General features: G+C 30.9%; 1 protein-coding gene across 12 annotated transcripts in view; it reads left to right on the forward strand.

The window, feature by feature from the left end:
- TMEM161B (transmembrane protein 161B) overlaps positions 1-17,994 on the forward strand; it is a 63,504-nt gene that overhangs the window by 40,249 nt on the left and 5,261 nt on the right. For 2 of the 12 annotated variants that reach the window (XM_036225289.1, XM_036225290.1), the window contains 5 exons: positions 6,327-6,359; positions 7,940-11,763; positions 12,280-12,340; positions 12,837-12,977; positions 15,462-15,575. In XM_036225289.1, the coding sequence (XP_036081182.1) occupies positions 11,712-11,763; positions 12,280-12,340; positions 12,837-12,977; positions 15,462-15,575 (368 nt within the window). In that variant the 5' untranslated portion in view covers positions 6,327-6,359; positions 7,940-11,711. Of the gene's footprint in view, positions 1-1,647; positions 11,764-12,279; positions 12,341-12,836; positions 12,978-15,461; positions 15,576-17,994 lie in introns of those variants that run through there. The other 10 variants (XM_036225281.1, XM_036225282.1, XM_036225286.1 and 7 more) reach the window with 8 other exon arrangements.

Below are 17,994 nucleotides of genomic sequence, written 5' to 3' on the forward strand. Positions count from 1 at the left end.
AGTCTTGATTTTTCTCTTAATTTTTTTAACCTTTCTGTTGAAATTTTTGTATCAATTGTTATTTTTTTAATTTTTAAGACTTTTTTTTTGAATGTTCCATTTTGATGGCATTCTTGTGTCATAGGTGTATAATATCTTTTTTATTTTTAAGGATATTAATAATTTGAAACTTGCATTGTTTGAGTCCCCTTCCCTGCTTTTTGCTTTAATCAATGTTAATGTTAAAAAAGGCTCTCAAATTTCTTCTGATTTTTGAGTATCTGTTTATATTCAAGAAGGAAGCATGAAAAAAATGGCAATTTTGTACAAGTGGCTGAACTTATTGATTGGTGGGCTTTTTCATGAATGGTGAGTGGATAACTGGCAGCATTCGTGGAGGAACTTCTGAATATCAGTGTCTGCAGGTTGTTGGCCTATCATTTTCTCCAGAGAAGAATTGTTCATTTTCTCATCTCTGGTGTATTAAGTGTGGCAGCCAATGTTGTGGGAGATGATTGGGAAAGAAGGCTCAGAGACTCAGCATTCAGCGAGTAGGCATTAATTTAAATGCATTTCTATGTCCTATTCTCCCTCCTCCCGCCCCCCTTTGTTTTTAGCTCTTCATTGTCACCCTTAGATTTGCCTGATACTCCTAAGCCCAATCTTCTCTGGTTTAACACTAATTCTTCTGGGTTCTGCTAGAGTTGGGGAAGTGCCATCACCTAAACTATATGATTAGGTAAGACAGAAGATCTGGGAAATCTAATTACTACTAATGCAGACATTTAGTCATTCTGTTTTCATCCATTCTGCAACCCTGCCTCAAGGGTATCTGTTGTCTCAAATTCCTTACTTCCAGTGCACATTATGAATTAATTGTCTTCTTACCAGGTTTCTCCCCTTGTAGTCCTAGTGTAGCAGAAAGCTGAAATCTAAATCAGTTATTGTTTGTCCATCTGCTTACTGTTTTCCAAATTTTGTTGAAGTCTTTTTTCTATTGTCATCTCTTTTCCTATTCTTTATTTTTGAAGGTTTTTACTTTACTTCCTATGTGGTTTATTAGTCAGATTTGGGGAGTTAGCAGAGTAAGTGCATGTCTTACATCTTTTATATTTGTCCATAGACTGCTAAACTAGTTTTAAAGCTATAAGTGATGATGATTTGACATTCATCATCACTGTGCTATCTCTCTATTGACTCGTTTGGATTCATTTTGGTATAATTTAGACCAAAAGAACCAGAACAAAGCCTTAAGTCAACATCTTCACAAAGTGTATATCGTATGGGGCAGAAATAGTGATCATGTGTGTCAGTTGAGAAACATCCCCAGATATCCATTGTTGTACTAATTTCAAGAGCAAGTTAAATTGAAGCATTTAAAATACTGATGTGTAATTCTATAGTTTTAAATATATGAAAAATACCATTTAGTCAGAATAAAGACCCATCTCTAGACATCGAGTCATATGAAATACACTAAAATTATTTTAACTTGATAAATAGCACTAGCCACTTATATATTGTACTTTTTCATGTTCTCTGAAATATTGTTTATTATGGAATATTCTTTTTGCTTCATTTTTTTCATGATTTATAGATTTATTAAAATAGTATGGTATTTACAAATATTCACATTCTTAATATTCATATTTATTTAATGTATATACTATCTTTAAATACAGAAAAATTAGGAAAAATGTACTTTTTAATAGCTACTCCAGTTATTGTTTATTTGAATGAATTTCATTTTTCATTTTACTCAGTAATGCCTAATATTGTAAGAGCAAAGGTCCCACACAGTCTTTAGCACTGAACTGGGTCTGCTTTGTTTTAAGTAGTACTCTTTTGAAAGGCACCAAACAATAGCATCTCTGCGGGAATCTAGTAGCTGGTTCTCCCTCCATCCCTGAGACAAGAAAGTGCTGACAGACTTTATTTTAGAATCTTAGCTATTTCCTGCCAACTTTGACCCTCTACAAAGGGGTTGGGAGGAACAAGGAAAGTAGAATCATGTCTATGCTTGGGTACGTGATTTTCCTTAGAACCTGTACATGTGAGAAAATGACCTACGCCTTCAAAGTCATGCAAGAAACCAGAATTAAATGCCAGATATCCAGATTAACACCAAGGAGGGGTCTGTTTATAGTCTTATCTTAGTTGTAATATATCTGGTATGCCTTTCATACCCTATGAACAGAGTATAGCAGCAGTGACCTCTGTCTGGCTTCTCTTTATTTTCTTATTGTATGTGCCTACTTATTAGTCAAACACATGTCTCCATTGATTACATAGGACAATAGCTCCACTTAATTGCAGAGTCACACATACATCAGTTGATTCAGAAATTCTCTGCAGTTGTTATTGATGAAATGTCCTTTGTTAAAGCGGTCCCCAAATTAGACACGTGTAACTTAAATAATTGGTTTACTTAAAAGTAAAGAAGAAAATATTTTATTTCCGTGGTTTCCCCCCATGAGTTTTGTTTGGCATACTTATGTAGGACAACAATTATAATTTTTACAGAATCCTGACAGTTTTAAAAGCTTGAGAAAGAGTTTTGAAAGTGTGTGACACTAAAATCTTGAATGCTGGAACATAAAACAGCTATCTCATGTCATCAGCTCTGCTTTCTGCTTCAAATGAGTTGTGCGTGCATCTCAGCCATCACACCTGCTTCCAATCTTATTCCTAAACCCAAACTAATACTCTCTTATCTATTTGACCAAGTTTTTGTATTCCAATTCCATTTATGCCAAGTTTAATGATATGAGTATGATAAAGGGTAAAGAAAGCTTTACAGTAAGGATAGTATGATGGCCCATGAAATCTTCAAGTCATTGGAGAAATGAAATCTCCTGATATTATAATATGAAGCTTCCCCTCCCCCCATTAGGAGAAAAGAATAAGTGAACGGGATAAAAGTGGTGCTTGAAAAAAACAGATCCTTTGGTGGAAGTAAAACTTTAAAAAATTAACATACTCTACAATCAGGTTTTTTGTTTTTTTTTTTTTTTTTTTAGAAAAAGAACCTATTATGAATAAGCTGTATCACAGAGTAATATTGAGTCAATTACATGAATTTGAGTGAGAAGAAAGCTATTCTACAAAGTGATAAAGCTTCTCAGTAGTCCTATTATATTTGGTTAAAGGACTGGAACATTAGTCACATTTCCATAGCGCTTGTAGTTTACAATGTGGATGGTTTCAGGTACAAAACCCTATTATGTATGTTTTTTTAAGACTGTGTTTTAAAATTTTAATTTGCCTTGGTTTCCAGACATGCAAATATTATACAAAACAAAAAGTTGTGAATGATTTAAATTGAAATAAATTCTAAGGTTTTCTGTGTTAAACATTCAATTCTGTATGTAGATTTGTAAATTAAAGTCTGTAATTTAAATGCTGTATTTGCTGTTAGAAGTAGACAACTACAGCAAACTATTGCAACTTAAGTCACCTTTTCTAAATTCCTTAAAATATTCTAAATTACTGTACTCTTACTTTACAAAAATATTCTGCTTTAGATTAAAAAGGAAATGTTTATAAAACACTAAACCCTGTAATGAACTGCATAATATGTCAGGTTTCCTAGTGAGAAAGAAACAGAGTCAAAGCTGTTGAATCTGAGCTGAGGTACTTGTTTGGTCTTGAAAATTTTACATAGCATATGTCAAAGCTTGTTCCTTTTATAAACTTTTGGACATCTGTGACATTATTGCTGCCAAATTATTCACCTTTCAGGTCAAAAACCTAGGATTATACAGGGAACTTAACTTGGGAAATAGGATTATATTTCTGTTTATTAATTTATAATTAAGTATAACTTTTTTTATTTAAGCTTGGAAGTGGTCATTTTTCTTTTGAGGGTACCCTTTTGTTGTTTTGCTTTATTTTAATCCAGGATATTGGTTAATAGTTGTTTGCTTGCTTGCTTTTATTTTTAAATAAAGTCTGTGTTTTATGCTTTTAAAAATATTTGGCTATTCCTTCCTTCCATAGTCTGGGTAGTTGAGGCTGGCTGGCTGTAAACTTTGTGGGGTGAATTTCACATGTGAATAAATAATTTTTTGTCTATAGCTGAGAGAATTTTAAGTTCTGCGTTATTTTTGTTTGTTTTTTTAATTAAGATATATGAATTAAACTTTCATCTTAAAGAAAATATAAAAAATATTTCAGTTAAAAATTATCTCTTTTTTTTAACATTGGAAGACAAGATCCGATGATTTTTAAAAGGATTCTACTTTCTGGGTCATAAGGATTAATGTGTTTTATTTTTAGTTTCAGCGCACATAAGACACTGTAGCAGGTTCTTGGTAGAGTTTCAGGTTCTTTTGCAGTGAGAAAGCACAGCATAATGCATTTTGGGCATTTTGGTTGCCTTTTCTTATGGAAAAATAAATGTGGGAGGTTTAATCATTTGAATTGAAGAAAACATTTTTTATTAGTTGGAAGCAAAAACAAGAATATAATTTTTAACAAAGTAGAACTTAATTTGCATTAAAGTTAATCATAAATTTTGTGAAATTTTGAGAAACTTCAGAAAACTTCTGTTTATTTCTTAGGATACTATTCATTAGATTTGTGTATTGGCAACAAAATATTTCTTGGAATATGATCTCATTCTATTTTTTTCTCAAAAAAGCACTGATAAAATATCTTTGCCATAGTTTTTAAATGTTAGAGTATAGGAGACATTTTTTAATATAAGAGTTAGGTTTTTAAAGCTATGTAAATGCAAACTAAGTTGGAACATATTAGTGCCTAGATAAGTATATTTTATTTGTTATCCTAGGTCTGAGATGTTTGCCATTTTAGAACTAAAAATGCAGCCTGTTGATCACTTGAAAGCTTTTATCTCAAGTTTGAAAATAAGTTTATCAGTTCTCTCTATATACAATATAATAATATACAAATATATCTTACTGAGTAAATCTTTCAACCTATCCCAGATTTTTCTTTCCTATTATAATTTTTATATCTGTGTCTATAAATTATGGCCAAATTCCAATTGCAAAAAATGTTGATATTAAAATAAAACTTAAAAAAAAATAGCCATGTAGCAGGAAAAAATTTATCCTACCCCTAAATTGGGCTGAGATTTTGTAATATAAAGCAAAATAAGTTAGTGCTTAAAGTAGGTGGTCCATTTAGCTAAAACTGAGGGGTTAACAAGGGGAAAAAATTATTAAAAGAAAATAACCATTTGGATCAGTAGTTTTGCATATGAAGTTTGACTATTACTATCATCTTTATCCATGAAAATAATAGCAGAATAAAGGTAGGGGGACTAGTTTACCCATGGTAAGGGTACTTGACCATTATTTTCACTAAGTCATAAACAAATAAATGTCATGATTTTACCTAGTAAGTTTTTTGTTATACATGTCTGTAAATAATAGAAGGCTTATTTTGGTATAATGTTGATTTACATTATCAGATTGTATTTATGTATAAAAGGGGAAAATACCTAATTTACTTGAAAATCATAGACAATTTATGAAGAACAGATTTAAAGGAAATAACGTAGAAAAATTTTATTTTAAAAACTCTAGTAGTTTAGGCATAGTTACTCTATGTAAATAAATTGTTAATAAGCATATTTATGGAATTAGAACATAAAAGGATTTTGTTTATTCCAAACAATTTGTTATATAGATATTAGAGAAATTTAATAAGTAGCTCAATAAGAAACTTTATTACTATCTTACCTTGTACAGAAAGAAGGTCTCTATAAGTGATCTCAAAATAACGTTATTACAATTGTCAGTGAAGAACTCCAAATGGGATAGGATACCGTAGTGTGGTTAGTTCTTTCTCTCAGGAAGCTAGATTTATATTCTGGTATTTCTGATGCTAACAAAAGTCTGTCTTTTTAGGAGACTTTTGTTTAGTTTACTAACATGTACTACTATTTAGGCTTATATATAAATGGAAAAAAATGCATGTTGCTCTAAAAGTTTGGTAGAACAACAGTTGAGTTTTGAGTTGAAACATGATAATTGTACAAAATAGAGTCCCAAAATAGACTTGAATTGATTCAGGAACTCTTTGCTTAACTCAACTTGATCAGGAACAAATTGTTAGGCACTGGATGTTGCTGGAAAATACCCAGATTTTTCCCTTTGTAGGGAGAATATAACTAGTTAGAAAAGCTGCCTGTTTACTTCTCTATAAAATAGATTAAATACTTGTTCTGTTTTGGGTGTAGTATCAGATCTTCGCCAGTAACGGGCTAGATTATATTGAAATCTTAACATTTTGTAATAGTATTTAATAAGCATGGGAAACATTTCTAACAGGTGATTATTATTAATTGTCATTAACATTCATTATATTTTAATTCATAGGATGTGGAAATAATAGTGAATGAGAGTGAAAAGGTTAGTAAAACAAACATATGTACTCTTACACTGTGAATTTGTATGTAATTTAAGATCCATTAAACTCCAGGGCGTAACGTACTTTTTTCTAGAGTGGTGGGTTCATTGTAGATCAAAACTATTAAAATCTAGATTGAATTGTCTAAAATGTTAGACAAAAAGTACTAAAAGTGGTGTATTAAAAACTAAGTGTCCCCTAACCTATCCCCTTGCCACTTCTGATCCTTTTTAGCTGTTTATTCTGGTTTTCAAAAATCTTCATATTTTTAAATACAATGCCTCTACTACTGATTCATCAATTATGGTGAGGATTTTTCTTTCTTAAGCTGCCATCCTTTGTACCTCTCAGATTACATTTTTGTGGAAAAGGCTAAAAGATTTAAACACAGTTCAGAATTAATTTAATTAATTAAAATTAATACCTTAGATTTTCATCATTATGTAATCCATTTGTCCTTGTGTATATTCCCATATTAACTTTTTGGTATTAGAAGTTCAGTATTTTACTCAATTATATAGAAAACATCAAGTTGTTGCTGAGAAACACAAAGAAGTCTATAATTTTCAGAACAGCCTTCTGAGGTGGTAGATGTGTTAATTACATTTTACAAATGAAGAAACTGGAGACACAGATTAATTAACTTAATGTGAGTGATCACATAGTAAGAGTGGACACAAGATTCAGCCAGGCAGTCTAGATCCAGAAAATGCTTTCTTAACATCTCTGTCACACTACAGTATGATATACTTGGCAAGTAAATATTTTAATAGTAAGTGCTATGAGTTCAAAAATGGAAGATAATGGTCTGGGCTGGAAAGGTAAAGGAAAGCTTCATGAAGCATGTAGAGCTTGAGTTGAGTCTTACTAGGTAAAGGGAAGGGGAGAGCATAGTTCAGATAATAAATAGGTTATGACCCAAGATGGTGTAGCCATAACATTTAGGAGATGGTAAATATATCATCCTGAATTAAGTGGCAGTTTGGGGGCTGTTGAATGAAAGCTTGAACCTATGGGCATAGCCAGGTGATGGTACCAGAATATTTATTGTATTTTACACTGTAGGAGGCTTTGTTCTAACTTGAGACTCAAATACTTGGTTTTAAGATTTATCCAGTATTCACTATGAATTGATGCAGGGATTATAACATTTTAGGTGTTTGTGATACAGGATTATGTTAAAGTATTAATGAGAATAAGGAAGATTATGCTTCATGGATTAGGTTACATCTCATTATTTTTTTCTTTAGTGTTGACATGCTTTGTAATTTATTTAATTCTATGGTAACAAAGTTTGGTAGTGGGTTTAATCTTTGAGAAATTTCATTTTAGTCATTTTATATAAATTTTGTCTAGAGAAGTTATTTTACTTTTTAGTGTAAATGAATGAATTAGAAATTGTCTCTATAGATTCTAGTATCCTGATTTCAGTAAAAATGAAGCACTGTTTTTCAAACCAGTGTCTGAGGGCCCTAAGCCCTCAGACAGTGATACACATCATAGCTAGATCTCAAAAGCAGGTCAGTTGTGGTTCTGGAGTTTTATATTTTGTTTTTTAATTTTTTTCCTCATTCTCTTCCAGTTTCTAAGTTCTTCCCTATAATGCCAAAGAAGAAAATGGAACTGTTGTCTTTGATACTGGTAAAAAGGAACCATCAGTTTGGTTTCTTTTAAGTTTTGAAGAAGAAATAAATGAGATTCAGAATATCCTGGAGGGAAAAGTTTGAACATCTGTATTCTATAATCTTATCACCACTCTTAAACAGTGTTTTGTGTTTCATAAATTCCATCTTGAATGTTGAAAATTAGATGAAATTTCTTTTAAAACTTATAAAATTTGTCTTGGACATGAGAGCAAAAATGTAAAAACTCTGAAATTATATTCTTATAAAAAAGAAAAAAGTGGTAGTTTGAACATAATGATTAAATTGTGGAAAAGTTTTAAAATATTCACATTGCATCTTAAAATGACATGGAAACTGCATGTGCTTTGTTAAACCCCCATTAATAGTTTTAATTGAATTTGATATCCTGTTAATTCGACAGTCCTACTTAAGCTTACTAGTACAAAATCATGCCAGCTTTTGCAGTGATGCAGTATACTCTTACTGCTTGTGAATGACTTAGAAGTTGTTTGGTAAAATAAGACAGTTGACAAATATATTTAGGGAAAACTTATACAATAAAGTTCAGATTTTTATTGAAGATTTATTTTTCTTGTTATAAAAATAATTTAGCCTCTCTTTTCCTTTATTGTTCACTATCATAGAAAAACTGATATCTGTTATGTGGATTAGCCTTTTTACTTCAGTAGAGTTTCATATTTCCATATTGTTCTGTAACCAGAGTACTGCAGAGTTAAACTGAGCAAGATAACTTTGTGTTAAGGTAGTGAGTATTTGATGGGGGTAATAATTGTAAACCAATGGCATTTTTTTGTTTATTAGTCTTATTTCTTATGTTAAAGAAGTAATTTGTTCAAATACTTGACCATATTTTATATATATCTGTGTGTGTGTATATATATGTATATATATGTAACTTGAGTTATGAATATAGGAAATTAAGAGTGAAAGTAACATATCTAGTAAATGTATTCAGAAGGTGTATGCTGAAGCTCTATATATGTATTTCTAGATATATATATCCTAAAGCATATATTCTGTAATTATAGCAAATAGAAGACATGCAGAGGTATTTTTTGTCAAAAAGTTCAGAGGTTATATCTAGCTTTTCATTATTTGGTTTTGTCTTGTCTCAGAAGCAAATCGATACTTTTATAGAATGTAGCGTTATAAGTAATATCATTATAATAGTTTATAGAGGAATATATTAAAAAGTCAAAACCAATTCCTAGTACAGCAGATTTTAGAGAGTACCTTACATGTAGATTGTATTCTAAAATGCCTAGAAATAAAATAATCTTTTTTTAGAGAAATAAATGACCCTCCTCCTGCCAAGATTAGCCATGAAAGTTTATTTTGTCTGTAGTATACAAGACAGTAATTTTTCAAGGAACATAATGCTGCTGATAATAAGTAATTAGAAAAACAAATTTGAGAAAGTATCTCGAATCACAGTATTTGAGCAAAAGAAGAGAGATTTTTGTGAAAGGGAGCTTATTTAGCTAGAGTGGAATTAACAGATAAGAACAGTTAAAAGCAAGAAAGGGATGATACTGAAAAATGAGGTGCTTGACCAAAGGAAGTTAATACAGATACTTGCCATCACACACGGTTCTGAGGGCCCAAATTGCCCCAGGAATAGGTTGGTAAAGAGCTATTCCTATGCGTTGTTGTTGTTGTTGTTGTTGTTGTTGTTGTTGTTGTTTTGGCATTTTAAAGGGGAACTATTCATAATAAGCCTTAGGAAAACAAAGCCTTAGCCTTTATAAAACCCAGAAAATCCTTTAAATTTGTAACTATGAGTGGTAAATAATTTGTATTCGTTATTATCAATGATAAAAACAGCTCTTAGACTAAAACCTTTTGTATATTGTTTTCTACTTAGAGTATATTATCCCAGGGAAACTTTTGTTTTGATAGCATATTTCAAAAGGTCTAGTTACCATTAAGGTATAGAATTAGCACTATTTCAGCTCACCTAAACTACTGTGTAAAACATTTCTATGGCAAAATTTATTCATGATTTGTTTGAGTACCTACTACGTTCCAGGCATTTCCTGGTCCTCTAACTACAGTAAACAAAAGATAGGAATCCGTGATACCATGAAGTTTACAGTATGGCAGAGGTGTATTTACATTTTTCAGTTCCATTTGAAAGATGCCAGAAAGTCATCTATCTTTATTACCTTCAAGTAGGCTAACTTAGCTAGAGCAACCAGGACTCTACATTTATATCCAGTATCCTAGTTAGTATCCTAATAATAAAAAATAAGTAACAACAATATTAACCCTTTTTAAATAGGGCGACAAAGAACAGCTTTTTTTTTGTTGTTTTAAGGAGTATGGATGAGAGTCCTTATCCTTGACCAACCATTCCTGAATAAGAATTACTCTGATTGTGAGAATGTTTGAACTATTTACTTCTGTCATGGCAGCTCTATTTTAAAAGGTTTCATATGTGACTGCTAAATTGCCATGTAACCTAGCTGTTAATATACAGTTTTGTAGAGATAGTATAATAAGGTATTAAGTGAACAGACCTTGAATTCAGACTGCCTAGATTTAAATTCTAATGGGCTCAATTCTATCTGTGTGATCTTGGGCAAATTACTTAACTTCTCTGTGCCACAGTTTTTTGAGATCTATAAAGTAATGATAATAGTTGGCTAATGTGAGAATGAAATGAGTTCACTGGTAATGCCTGGTACTTGGCAAGTACTAAATGACAGCTGTTATTATTTTTCTTGCTTGCTATATAATTTATGTAAAAGTTGCTTTTCTAGATTTTTTTTTTTTTTATGCCAAGAACCCTATTTTGTTTGGTGGATTTATGTTTCAAGGAGAACAATACAGTAGAAATCTGGGTTCTAGTTTAGATCATCCACTGATTTGCTCTCGATTTGATCAATTTGTGAGGAGTTCAGCTAAAATTATGTTTAATATTTTCATATAAAATTAAAACATTTTAATATTTTTTAATAAGTCAGCATGTCAAACCTTTGACTGTTTCTTAGTACTCAACTGGAACTTGTTTTCTCTACAGGTTTTTGTTTAATGATACTGTGAAATGGTGATCCCAGATACTTACTTAGATTTTATACCACATTTTACCAGAGGGTATTAATAATTCTCAAGTTTTGAGTTATTGAATGATTTACAGATAATTCTTATGATTTGTGTGCATTTGTATTTAATTCTAGATATAAAATATCTGACAAACATGCCCAACAAAAGATAGTTCCCTAATATAACCTCTACCTCGGCTTTTCATGTCACTGAGAATCTATTTTATAAAATTGTTTTAATGACCCAATAAATTTTGAGTCAGAAAAACTAGAAATACATTCAGTCCTAATTACAGCTTAATGTGTGTATGTGCATTTTTCACTAATTATAAATATTATAAACTTCAATTAGATTTGCTTCATTTTTATGTCCCATGTCCTGGAAGACTTTAAATTTTCGTGAGTTTTTCACTTTCTTCCAATAAGTACCTTGTAGATAGACATGTTGTAGAATCAAAATAAAATGTAGTCAGATTTTATTGGAGTTCAGTTCCTGTAAAGATGGTTGTATTTAACTCCCATCAAGTTATTTGTGGTTTTTTTCCTGAACTTTTCCTTCTGCAGCAAAGTTCTATTTTCATTAACTACACACTATTTTAAAGTAAAAGATGGTGGTGAAAGATCAGTCTGTGTCACCTTTGGATTTTTTTTCTTCGTGAAAGCAATGGCAGTCTTGATTGTAACAGAAAATTATCTGGAATTTGGACTTGAAACAGGTAATAATTTCATACAACTATAAAAATCACTTTATCTAGTGTTAATATTTTTGGCTTCAATATTTAAGTAAGTTTTACATCTGATAAGTTTTTAAAATTAGATTTGAAGTGCATGTTCTGTAATGTTCTAAATAATTAACCTTTATTATTGAGATCCTCCCTTTTCGTTTTAGATATTTGTTTGTTACCTTATTCCAGAAATGTTGCTCCCTCTCCATTTTTCCTTACAGTTAAAGAAATTTCTGTAATGCCAAAGTTTACTCACATAGATAAAAATGCAAATCTTAATGCAAATTTTATGCACACTCATGGAATGTACAAATATCAAAGGAGTGTTTTCAAAGACTATTCCTTCTAATAACCAAATTTTATTGCATTATGGCATACTAATTAGCACTTGAAAGAGCTAAACTAGTCTCTTCAAAATTTAAGATGCTCTGTTTTCTAGCATTTTATTTCCAAAGATAGATCCTGTATTTTACTCCTGTGATAAGCCTAATTTTTTTTCCTCTACAGGGTTTACAAATTTTTCAGACAGTGCGATGCAGTTTCTTGAAAAGCAAGGTTTAGAATCTCAGTAAGTTCTTTTAATATTAAGCATGATTTAAATTTAATTTTTTTTTCTATTTTCAGTAAAATAGCAATTGTTGTTAAGTGGTTCTTTATTTTTAATCAGTGAAAAGAGTTTTTTTTCAAGTAGAACTTCATTTTTAGAAATATTTTTACTTGTAATTTTTACATTTGTGTATAGTTAGTATCTTTCATAGAATTCTTGCTTGGATTTAATTTAGTTCCTCTGCCACCAGAGATTAAAACTAAATTTATATCTGAGTCACGTATCAAATTCTGTGTTAATATGTAGTAGGTAGGATTGTTACAGATATGGCTAAAGAATGATTTACTGTACAGTTCGCCAAAATCCATTGTAGGTAATTGAATAAGAGCAGTCTCTTTGTAGACATTTACATTGTATTATTGTTACTGTGGTTTTTACAGTAATTGATTAGAAGAAAGGAAATTCTTATAAAGTTAACTGTAAAAATTTATCAGCTTTTGAAAAATTTTATTTTTAGGAGTCCTGTTTCAAAACTTACTTTCAAATTTTTCCTGGCTATTTTCTGTTCACTCATTGGGGCTTTTTTGACATTTCCTGGATTACGGCTGGCTCAAATGCATCTGGATGCCCTGAATTTGGCAACAGAAAAAATTACACAGTAAGCGGAAAATGTACATAAGCACATGCAGATAAATATATGTTTTCCATCTTAATGAAGGTATATTATTGTAATGAAATCATAAATTATTGTGTTGAAAATTAATGAATAATCGTTTGATGTCACACTACTTTCTCTTTCCACTATAAGCAAGTTTCTAGTATTCACTTAAAATTTTAAGTCCTGTGTTTAAAAAATACATCAATTACAAAATTGTTTTACCTGTTAAAATGGAAAAATCATTATTTTAGTTCTTTTTAACTCAGGTGAATTTTATGATATTATAATCTCTGCACTGAACTAAGGATCTATATAAGTTTCCTTAAAGCAGAACATTTTAACTAAAATATTTTATTTAAATTTTATGTAAATGTATTTAAATTACATTTTTATTTAAAATATTTAAAAATTTTTTTGAGAATGAAATCTATACAGAAGATACATTTGTAAGACTCATTAAAATTATACATTGTTTTATTTGGGGATTGCTAATACTGTATGATATGAAATATAGATTAATTTTAACTATTAAATTTTTAGTTTTCAAATAGAAAAAAGTATATATATGTATATATATATATAAAATTTCAAAGCCCTTTTACTATATTCTTTGTGGTCATTACAGATTTTTTCTGTTACTGTAGACACCTTGGTAAATATCTCCAACTCATATCTAGACCCAAATTCCCATCTCATCTTTTTGTTTTGCAGTTAAGCACAAGTTGAGACTAGTCCCTTTTGATACATGTATTTATCGTCATTCAGTTTCTCTGAGTGATCATATTTCTATTCCTTAAAACCCCTTACCTTAATGATAGCGATTCTCTAATCTTACATTCTTATCTCTCTTACCAAAGTCATTTTCCTTTAATTTTGACCGTCTTATTTTTTCCTTACCTCCATTTTTTTACATATGCTTTATGTGTGTATTTATTTATTCTCACCTCCCAGTATATACTCCATGCCTCTTTTTCTCTTACTCAGCATGCTCCTGGCTACATTTTGCCTCCCTCCTACCATCCTTCTCTCTAATGGCTTCTTTTAAAACAAAACCTGTTTCTCACACCTCCTCTACACACACACTTCAGTCCTTTAACCCCAGTGTTATGATTTAAATAAGCTGAAAGGGTGGGTGGAGGGGAGCCCTGCACCAGCTACTGAAACTGCTGTGGGCTGCTCCTTATACTAGAGTGTTCCCTAGCAACACTGCATACCTAATACTGCTGCTTTCTTCCCTGTACCGATGGTTTACCCAGCCTATGGGATGAAAGAATTACTTTATAAAACATTTAAAACATTTAGTGGTGATTTGGGGTGGGGTGGGGTGGGGTGGGGCCACATTTTAGTGTCCTCTTCGTAAAACTTGGCTATTTTAAGATTTTTCCCCTTGGGAATTTTGAGTTTTGTTTTATCGTATTGTATTTTATTATATTTTGCTGTATTTTATTTTATTGTATCCCCCATTGTGTTGTAGCATTCTGCCTTGATACAAGGGTTTGGGCAAGCTAGTTCTGTTGTGGGAGTAGCATGACTGGCACAAAGAGCAGCATTCTCCTCACCTCTGTGGCCAGGCACTAGTATTTGCTTTAATGCCAGAACTTAGAACCATAGTTCCACCTATCCCTGTCAGATGTTCATGGTTTCTTGACCCAGCCTCCTGTTTCCTCACATAGATTACTATCATTTGCATTGAAATGATATTTTAAGGGTGATGTGTGTTTAAAACCCTCCAGTTTAGCCCTTTATCGTGGTTGATAATGAAAGTATGTGGTAATAAAATAATCTGAAGTGTTTGTCTTTTTTCTAAAATAAGAAAAATCACTACTAGTTATGCATCTCTGTAGGGTACAAACTTGGGACAAGAGTTAACAATGATATTATAGCTCATACCTAAAACCTTTTGCTATATTAAGTATATTGCCTCGTTAGTAGTAATGTAAATTTCCTTGGTATGTAAAGGGTAGGAAAATTAATTTCCAGTATGTTTATATTCAAGAAGAAACAAAAATATGTGAATCACTTATGATTTTAGCAGTGTAATTAAAACAATATATATGATCATTATATATTGATAACTCCTATATACTAAGAATCCATTGGATTGACTGTGAAAAGTTAGAGAATCGTTTATGTATTAAATCAGGTAGATACAAGGCATTGTTAAAGAACACTAGAATGAAAGTGAACCGATTTAAATTTTAACGCTAGATCTGCCTCTCACCTGTAATATTGCCATGAGCGAGTCATTTTAACCTTCCTGGATCTCAGTGTTCTCATCTGAAAAATTAAGATAATGAAATATGTTTTCAAGGGCTCAAATCAGTGTTAAGTGGTAATGAAAATATAAAATAATGATAGATTAGTACCTTAAATATAGAATAACTGAAAATAAGTTTTTGCCTTCATTTTGTAGTCCCAAGTTTATGTGGTTTATTAGTGTATTTTGTTTCTGGATTTTTATATTTATTTCTTACATACTTTCAGAACATTACTTCATATCAACTTCTTGGCACCTTTATTTATGGTTCTGCTCTGGGTAAAACCAATCACCAAAGACTACATTATGAACCCACCATTGGGTAAAGAAAGTGTCCCTTTGTAAGTATGGATATTTGAGGGCTAATTTTTTCATTATGTAATCTGAACTGTTTCCACAATGTTATATAATGTATATAAGTTTTTCAAGGAGAATATCAGGACACTGTGCTTTTAAAGTATTAATAAAAATGCTAAAAGATGTGTTATAAAATTGAAGCTTCAGGTCATCTTTTAATCTTCTGTGATCTTCATTAATGAATGTGAATGGTTATTACCCTACGTTAATATTATCTTACACACTTGCAAGTTCTTCTGCTCTCTCACTTATTGAACAGTTGTTAGCTGTTATCTGACATTTTTCTATTGTCATTATACCTATTTTTAAGATACTTTGTGCATTTTTTATTTTTTAATTGTGAAAATCATGGAAGAATAAATAAGTATAAATGGAAAGTCACATATGAAGCCCCTATAATAGTTATTAGCATCTCCCATATTTGCTTTACCCTGTTTTTTTTTTTTTGTATTTGGATATAGTTTTTCAAATAATAGAGGCATAACATTTCACTCCTAATTAGTATACAATTCTAAAAAATGACATTTTTCTACATAACATTATTATCTAATATTAGCTCATATTTCCCCGTTAAGCAACTATATTTTAACAAAAGAAGATGGTAAGGAAACATAGAAACAATTTATTAAAAGGCATTAATAACTATATGTTAACTCATTAGCCTTGTGGAACTATGTTAGAGTAATAGAAAAATTCAGACAGAGCTGGTGTAAACTCCATTTCTGATCCTCACTAAAACTCACTTGAGGAAAATTATTTAACTTTGCTGAGCCTCTGTTTCCCCATCTGGAAAATGAAGATAATAGTATCTACTTCACCAAGTTATCATTGATTGGAATTAAATGAAAGAACATATGTAATGTAACCAGCTGGAAGTAAGTGCTTAATAAACGTTCCTTTCACTGCTTTGCCTTATCAAATTTTAAATAGAAAACCTGACTAGTCATTGACTCTACAGTATAAAATACATAATTTTACATTATATTTTTCTTTTAGATCCTGATACAAATTTGTCTTGGAGTATATAATCACTGATGACCATAACTTTTTTTTTTTTTTGAGTTAGTCTTATCAAACTAGGGAAGTATTTATAGAAGTTGTAATATTTTTTTCTCCACACAAGTAAGGTTTAATGTTAATTTTAACTTGACAGATTTCACTAAATGTTTAAAAGTATATCCTAAGGATCTTAGAGTTATAGACAAAGATCTCAGAAAAACTTCTAACTCATGTCTTTGATATCGAAAGCATTCCCAGTCCTTCTATGAAGCTTTGTCATAGCAGTTGGATTTTATGCTCCTATAATTATGTTCCCTGACTTTATATTTGCCTTAGTTTAATTAGAAAAACAAGGTACCCAGTATTTATGATGTATTCATAATGCATGTTATTATGTATCAGGTATTGATACTTTACATTTTTTATAGTGTTTATTCTTATAGTAATTCTGTTTATGATTACAATTCTCATTATATAGATGAAGTAATGGACTCAGAAATTAAATGATTTGGCTAAGGTTATTCAGTCAGATTTGGTATATATAAAGCATTTGATAGTTATACCAACATTCATTTCTCATTTTCAGCTTTACTAAACTTTGTGCAGATTAGTAGCAATTAGTGCAGATTCCTATGCTTAAAGGAAATGGGGATAAGGAATTCTTTCCCTTGGGTGTATATTAAATTATAGGAAAATTTTTGTTGTGTATGAAGACCTAGGACCCTCTTCCTATAGCTTTGTTTCCTTTGTCCTATCTCCGTTTCTGACCTGTTTCATAAGCAATCCAACACAATTACAGCCTTGTCTCTGCTTCACCTTATTTTTTGTCAGACCATTAAATTAAATGATTTTTATTTTTTGTTTAAAATGTGAAGTCTATGTGGTAGATTAAGAAAGAATGTTGCCCTAGTCAAAGTGAATGAGCTGAAGAAGGAAATAAGTGGCATTCTTCATATGTAACATGGACAAAATAGTTATAGTGCAGTTTCAACCCAGAAATATATTTCAATGCATCCATGAGTTCTGATTTAGCATCAAAATAATAAAATGTGGGCAGAGTCAATGTGTACTCGTAAGAAGAAAACCAAAGAAAAACATGTATGGCAAAACCTAGAATGGCTTCAGGACTTTAGAGAAATGTCTTCTGCCTGTTCTGTACCTATGCATTTTATCCCAACTCAAGCTTCTTCCTGAGATACCCTATCAAATCAACATCCAGATCTTTATAAAGTTAGTTAAATAATCTGAATAAGAAGGTACAGTTTAATGACTATTATTCTAAATCCTGAACTGCTCAAAATTGAGCAATATTTTTGGCTACACTGCTTTATTCCATTGCTCCATTCCTATTATCTAGCACCCTCACAGCCTATGGAATAGCTTGTCTTCAAGATGCTACCAGTA

The sequence above is a fragment of the Rousettus aegyptiacus genome, unplaced genomic scaffold (genome assembly GCF_014176215.1).
Source record: "Rousettus aegyptiacus isolate mRouAeg1 unplaced genomic scaffold, mRouAeg1.p scaffold_m13_p_8, whole genome shotgun sequence".
NCBI classification, from domain to species: domain Eukaryota; kingdom Metazoa; phylum Chordata; class Mammalia; order Chiroptera; family Pteropodidae; genus Rousettus; species Rousettus aegyptiacus.